The sequence below is a fragment of the Galleria mellonella genome, unplaced genomic scaffold, assembly GCF_026898425.1.
Source record: "Galleria mellonella isolate WM207_F2 unplaced genomic scaffold, CSIRO_AGI_GalMel_v1 utg33, whole genome shotgun sequence".
Lineage (NCBI taxonomy): Eukaryota > Metazoa > Arthropoda > Insecta > Lepidoptera > Pyralidae > Galleria > Galleria mellonella.
In genome coordinates, this window is record NW_026442079.1 from 596,116 (window position 1) to 604,161 (window position 8,046).

At 32.6% G+C, this 8,046-nt stretch overlaps 1 protein-coding gene across 1 annotated transcript; it reads left to right on the forward strand.

The window, feature by feature from the left end:
• Nucleotides 1-706: 706 nt before the first annotated feature.
• Nucleotides 707-4,844, forward strand: LOC128201053 (uncharacterized). The gene is made up of 2 exons (XM_052896623.1): nucleotides 707-817; nucleotides 4,049-4,844. The coding sequence occupies exons 1-2, from the start codon at nucleotides 761-763 to the stop codon at nucleotides 4,274-4,276; spliced, it is 285 nt and encodes a 94-aa protein (XP_052752583.1). The 5' UTR covers nucleotides 707-760; the 3' UTR covers nucleotides 4,277-4,844.
• Nucleotides 4,845-8,046: the final 3,202 nt, after the last annotated feature.

Here is an 8,046-nt window from a genome sequence, read left to right on the forward strand (position 1 = left end):
TTCCAAAAAAATTGGTAGTAGGGGACTCCTCACGAGGGCTGTTAATAATTAAATAAACTGCTGTGCAATAGTTCTATCCTACGACTTCGTCCGTGACAACCTGTACAAAAAGTATTTTATAAGCTAAATTAGAATATAAGCTACTCATGTACCAAGATGTATTTCCTATAAAATACATGGTAATAACTTATATAGATATTTATATATATATATATATAACATTTTTCGATTTTTTGGCTATTAAATAATTGTCATAGTTAACTAAATGATCATGTTACTTCCCGTCTTTTAGGAAACATACAGCGCGATAGAATATTTAAAAAAATTGCAATATATGTTGCATTTAAATCCTCCATCCTCATCTATCATCAGTCACTGGTGCTCAGCTAGGTACAAGCGGCGTTAATAATATATTATCATCCATTAAAAAAAATACGGTGCATCCAATTGTTAAGTTAGTACTGGCTGTTATATTAAATTAAATGCAGTTATTTTTAACAAATATGAAATTTCCCAAATAAATTAAAAGTCCCAATATATTCTATAGAATGAATAGATTCTTGTTTTTACTGACGACTAATAACTTCGATTTCAAATTGTAGATATTATGATTATTACTATACAGCTTTGTTGTTACTATTGTTGCGTAAACAACTCCCAAGAGTTTTGTAAACTCACGTGTTTAGTCCAACTACGATAACAAACGTAGGGAACCTTAACACTCACGACGCAGAACTGAATCGTTACTCACACCGAAATAATGGTTTCACTGAAAGTTTTGACGAGTTATATTTTAATTTTACAATGCACAACAATTGTAAGTGTTGCAATTTTAATAATCTTTATAAATACTATACCAAACCATTATCGGTCCACTCATGGGTATAGGTACCTTATGTAGCGCTAGTAGCTTCTGGCTCGGGATGAACAAGTCAGAGGGTGAGAAGTCAAACACTTGTGTATTTGTTTTTGGCGCTTCCTTATTGCGCGATTATTTCAATTATTAACGCCTAATATATTGTAAGATGCAATTTTCAGGAAAGAGGAGGCATAGCTGCCCTTCCCTGTCCTTTAAAAAAATGTTTTCGATAATTATTAATCAGAAATTTGTGAATTTATTATTAAACTAATTAATGTTCTATATTAAGGTAATTAGGCACGAATTAATTAAAAATAATATACCCAGCATCGTACACTGTTATTGACCAAAAATAAAAAATATGTCGCGTAAAACTTTTATGTGTGTATTTTAAAACTAACAGAAAAAAATGTTTAAATATAATATAAAAAAAAAATATTACCAATGTAATAAAAATGTAATTGGACGATGTCCATATGTGAAAAATATTTAAGAAAAATTTATGTAATAGGTTTTAGTAGGAACACTAGCAATATAATATTACTACTACTAGGTAGGAGCAATATAAGCTTAAATAGTAATTTTTAGAATTTTTTTCTGTTTCTGTATATTTATTTCTAAAGGTCTAACTTAAAACTGATGAATAGTATATTTTATCTCGATACGCTATATAGAATTGTTCAATTTAATTGGTTTTCTTTCTAAAAATCGTATACGAAGCAGCTGGCAAAAAGCTAGAAAAAAATTGGAAAAAGGCCGAATAGCCAAGTTACCAGCTTATATACATATATCAAAAAAGCAAAAAAATTAATCTGGAAAAATATTGTGATAGCAATGTCATAAACAATAAAAATTTAAACTAAAACCATATTGAAGTAGCGGTCCACTCGCGCTTACCCATAAACACAGAGTTTTCTTTCTTAAATCCTTTTTTAATCGGCTTAGCATCCAATTCGAATAGCAAACTCGTTAACTAACCACATACAAATAAAACTTATGTTGTAAAGAAAGGCTTGTTTATCCTGCTTAGATTAAATAAATGAATTATATATACTGTGGATGAAAGGACTGTATGCTGGTATAGAAACACGATGTCTTTAGAAAGGTAGTAATTATATTAATTATAAAAATATACACAAAACAAACAAAGGGAGCAAATAAACGAACCACAAAAAAAATATGCTGACAGTAACTTAAAGTCACAAACAAAAACTTCTTTGATAAAATCATGCACATACACAGTCGTGCACATACACCTAACTTGTTTTTACTTGTGACGTCGTCCACGTAGAAGGAATATATGGAATAATCGGGATTAAAGGTAACCTAACCTAATATAGCACATTTCATGACACTGCAAGGCACCAAAGTACTATCATGTAATAAATAAACTTTCTTTGATTTTATTTGGACTTCGAGTGAATTTAAAAATATTTTACATTTTTTCATAGTGTAAAGGTAACCAAAAGCATCGGTTATTTTTTTTTAATGTGCACACTTAAGCTTTAATTAAGATATTCTTGTTTTATGTAAACAATCACTGTATCCTAGAAACACTCGCTACGCCAAGGGTGGCAAACGCTCTTTGCCGACCCTTAGGAAACCTTATAACGCCCTTTTTGAAGAACCCCAAGCTGTATTCAATAAGGAAAACGTCAACAAGTAATTGAAACTGTAGAATGAAATATTAATTACAGTTTCTTACGGGATTCTGTTTACAAATTCAGCCGCCCTTTCTATCAGCCACCTATTGGTAAATCTTGTACTGTTCTACAGTAGGCACATTTGTAGAATTTTAAATATTGTCTACGATAGTGTCACTTCTAGTTCAGTTCTAATATTGTTTAGCTACATAGTCCCAATAAGACTTTTCTTTTAAACCTTTATTTTAGACATAATATTGGTTTATTAATTAGATAGAACCGTTTCTATATTCTCAATCAAGTAAATAGACAACTAATAGTAGGTAACCTGTTAATCCCAATTTCAATTGGTATATTTTAAATTTGTTTTAAGAGGTCGGTAACAATTTAAAGTATTTAATTTACTTACAAAAGGTGAATGAGAAGTCTTGACGTTGAAGAATAGGCACCAAAATACAAAGATGGTTGATTAATTTATAATTAAGCCATCAGACGCCTAATGTAGATTTAACAAATTCTCAACGCTGGCAAATTCGTTACACGAAATATAGCAAAATTGTAATGAACTGCTTTTATGTGTATACAGTCTGAAATCGATATCCATAATCGTTCTTATACCATGAACTAATAATAATAATAAAGGGAGATTGAGAGAGAATGCTATATAGTATTAAGTCCGCCTTTTCTACTAAACATTTGTTTTGTAATGTGGTCAATAAAGAATGAATAAATAAATAATAATCTGCTCATGCCATATAGTTATATTAGGGCAGAAATTTCCTGAAAAAACTGGGTAAAAACTTCGGAACCTCTCACACTAACAGCTTACTTCACATCATACTGTATAGTTATCTTAAAACAAATGCTATGAATAACTTTAAAAGGCATGTGCCTTAATATTGCATTTAATGTTTGTAATATGTGTGTGTTATAATGCAATATGCTATTGATGTTCCTATAAATAAATAAATAAACAGTTGGGCACGCGTATTAATATGAGAGCCACATTTTTTGTTTAAACCTATGTTCCTTTACAAAAATATTCATTATTACTCTTAGAACATTCCCTTAAATGGTTGCTAGTGATTTCGAGTTCGATACATTTACTTACTAACTGTAACCATCATGAATCAGTACATAAGGTATCCTGTTTGCTAAATTACTATATACTATTCGTGTAACAAATTTCATTCAAATCTATTCAGTAATTTTTGCATAAAAAGATAACTGTCTTCAATGTACCTATTAAGCAAATACATATATTATAGTGTGGTCCCAGTATATAATAAGCCACCCCTTCCTTTCCCGTGGTTGTAATAGGCAACTAAAGGAGGGCAAGAGATGGGCAACAGCGTCTCTATTAAAACATCTGTAAAGCCTAACTGCGGTTGCCAATTTACCTGCTAAGCGTGGCAACTACTGGCAAAATCACCCAAGGGGGAGGCTTATGTTCAGCAGTGGACACTTAAAGGCTAATATGATGATAGTAATGATATAATATTGATGATATAGTTAGCAATATCATATTAACAAATTTTATTTTCAGATGAGCAAGATCGTCTTGCCGCACAAACTAAGATATTTGGAAAACATGTTGAACTCCGAAGTAATAGCGAAAGCTGCTAAAATCAGACAAGGAATAGAAGCCAACCCGAATATCCAGGACGGCGATAAAGGATGGCCGATGCTTCTAGCCAAATATCAAGACGAGAAAAAAGCGGTCCCAGCCTATACATACAACAATATATATAATCGTCGGTACCCCAATTTTTAAAACCCTTAGTCCTAATAGGTATTCCAATACCCATTGGTATCATAGTTTCAGAAATCCCATAGATAACACACTATAACTATATGAGTATAATTTTACTAAAGTCATAAGATACAAATTAGATATATAGGTACTATATGTAATATATATAATTGAGTGTACAATTAATTAAGTGTAGATTAAATATTACTTTTAGATTGTAAATACTCAATATAAATAAATCTAAATATACGATAATCTACATACTATTGGCAAATTATCTTATAAAACATATTACGTACACCTACGTCTATTTTTGTAATAAATCCAGTGAGCATTTATTACGAATAATAAATATTTTCTATCATATTATGACGTTGTATAATAATTTGTCAAAATTGAGATGCTAAAATGCAAGTGCAATGTTTGTTAAATAAACGGCCAATAACCAGAATATTTACATTTCGAATTAAAATCTAAAACCACTTAACCTAGATTTGTGAAAGGATTTTATAACTCGCTCCAGATGTGCGGTGCGACATGTAATATTATTCAAAGTGAAATTGTATTACACGTCTACTTTATAAACTAAATAAATGATTTACCAACTATGTACCTACTTTTTCAAACCTGTTCTGGCAAGTAAACATACGATCTACTTTTTTTTAATGGGTGATAATGGAATGATAACCCCATCCGCGCTATCGGTATACACCGGCGGGGCACCAGTGAAGGATGATAGGTGAGGATGAAGCAGGTCAGTTAGCCCATCGTGACGAATTCAACAAAAATTTGTTCATGATGGTTTCCAGGGGGAACCACGTGGAAGTCGGCCTAATAGGGCATATTGCTAGCAATGGGGCTGTCAAACTCCATTACTAACAATCCCTTCCCCCCCCCCATACGATCTACTTGACATTAGATAATAATAATAATAATTTATTTGGATTACTTAAAACACACAAATTAATTACTTACAAAACAACAGACATACACAGTAAAGGGATAAAATAATGTATACACAAAAAAGCAATATATATAAAGTAACAATCTTTTTTTCTTTCTTAAGTGCCATAAGGGTTACAACTCAGTTTATTGTTTAATAATGTATTTATTGCAACTATTTTTTTTTTTTTTTTGATAAGTAACCGTAACCGTAACCGTATAACCGATCTTTAAAATCGCTAGTAATAGAAACTCCACGCGGTTCCTCTGGAAACTATCATAATTAATTTCTAGAGAATTCGTGACTCACTAATCATTCCTCACTTGTGCCCTGCTAGTGACCAATAGCGCGGGCAGGGTTACCATTTATTTCATTATCATCCATTAAAAAATAATAAACCAAAAGGATGACCGTTCCACTTTATTTAATTAAAAAAAGCTTAGTGAAGGGTTTGAACATGGGCGACACAGACTATACTGTATCGCCCATGATACCTGTCCTGCATTCCCATTCTTGAGGACTAAGATGTTATGCCACTGTACCCTGAAATTTCATAAAACACAGCCATGCAAACACAACTGCTTCATGGCAAAAACACAAATAGAACAGAGTTATCCACGCAAACAACTTTTATACAGTCTCCCTCTGGTATTATATTTTATTATCTGTGTTAATGGGGATTTTAGTCCCCATTGCAACGTTCCATTTTCACGCGTTCCCACGTAGAAACTATGGTGGTTAATCCGAAATGAAATTGTTGCGGGGTTTATTAACCCTATTGCAGGGGAAGGGATTGTTAGTAATGGAGACTGAGAATTCCATTGCTAGCAATATACCCAACCAGGTCAACCTCCTTGCAGTTCTCCCTTAAAACTATCATGGTTAATTCCTGATAAATTCAGCATGATGGGCTAACTGGCGTGTTTTCATTCTCATCTATCACCCTTCACTGGTGCTCCGCCAGCGTATCCTATACGCATCAGCGTTAGCGCAGGCGGAGTTACTATACCATTTTCATCCCTCACAAAAAAATAGCCCTATTGCTAGTATAATACACTTATTTCCTATCGGGTCGACCTCCACACAAAACCCTCTGAAAACCATCATGATTAGTCATTATTAATTCCTCAAAATAGGCCAAATGGCCTGCTTCAAGCTCATCTATCATCCCCCACTAGTGCCTCGCTGTTGCATACAGGTTAACCTCCTGGTGGTTCCCCCTAAAAATCGTCGTCGTTATTTCTTGATGAATTTTTTACGATGGGCCAACTGACTTGCCATCATTCTCATCCTCTCTCTAGTGCCTTCCAATATATACCGAAGCGCAGGCGGAGATATCATTCATTTTCACCCATTTAAAAAAAATGTGAAGTGATTATTAATATTACTATTGTATCCATCTACGAGTATATAGCTTGCCAAACATCACAATTTGTATATTTTTTTTAACAATAAAGTGGTTACAAAACGAAATCTATCTGATACAGAATGTCAACACTGACTTTTTTCTAGTCCTGATAAAAAGGAAAAATTCCATCGTATGATGGAATTTATATGGATGGAATGGAAAATGTATATTTTCAATGAAAACTCCCAGTCGACATGATTTCTTCTGACATCTTGAATAATTATCGTCACATTCCAACAAATTAACATAATATTAAACTATTTGTATAAACCTTCCTCTTGAATCACTATATATATTGATGAAAGCCTAATTAAAATCCCATGCATAGTTTAAAAGATCTAAGCGTACAGACGACGGGAAACAACTTCGTTTTATGTTATATAGCGATACTCTTTTAGAACAGACGTATACAAGTATACCGTTCTACATTCGTCCATAAACAGGCATGATGACGTTTGGCGATTAAAATTCAAATGTCATGCTTAGGTCATTTTAGGGTCATTACACGTGACCCTAAAATTACTAAAGAATAACGTCACTTTAGTCTCAGAGTTCATCGAAATACCTGGGCGGGCAAACCGCTTTAAGTTCAAGTGCCGCTATAACAGCTAGACACAGGTGTCCCCAAATATGACGCAGATGTTTCTTACAAAAACAGTAGGTAAGTAATGGCACTTGAATTCTTGAAGAGAAAGTATTTAATGAGCTACCTACCTTATCTCATCTGTTTTATTATTAATTTATAAACGAACATACTGCAGTGATACTTAGGTTTCACTGCCAAATAGCACAAACTAAACCCTACTATTTTATCAAGTTGGTCTATCTGTTATTTCACATCACAGTGTACTTTATCCGTATATAGCAGCATTACTATAACTTCAATACACATTTATTTAAAATGTAAATAAACAAATAAATGACCGAACCAGAAAACAATCTACTAATCTCCAATAGTACAAATAAAAATGGATTAACTGATTGAAGTTTTGATTCATTACAAATTTTATTTAGAAAGTTTTTCTGTCATAAGTTTGGTAATTCAACTGATTCAACGAAAAAATTTTTTTGGCATTTGGAGCACGGGATTTATTTATCTGCAATATTTTATTTAAATATTTTTCGATGTACTACACTCTCACATTACCACAATACACACGCACACATGCACACACGCATGTATGGTACGCACGCACGCACGAGACCAAACATGGCCTGCACTACATTTTTAAAAATCGGTACAAATGTTCTCAAATCACTGGTTTATTTAAGGTGAGTCTAGAGATATTTTTTTTGTTTTTTTTTTTATTTTCTATACATATACAATAAATGATAAAAATAGGCATCAACAATGCACCTTTCTGGAGCCCTGAACCAACCAGAAAAAGTGAAATCCCTGTATTTAATAGAATTACTGGAGAATTAAATTAACATAATTTC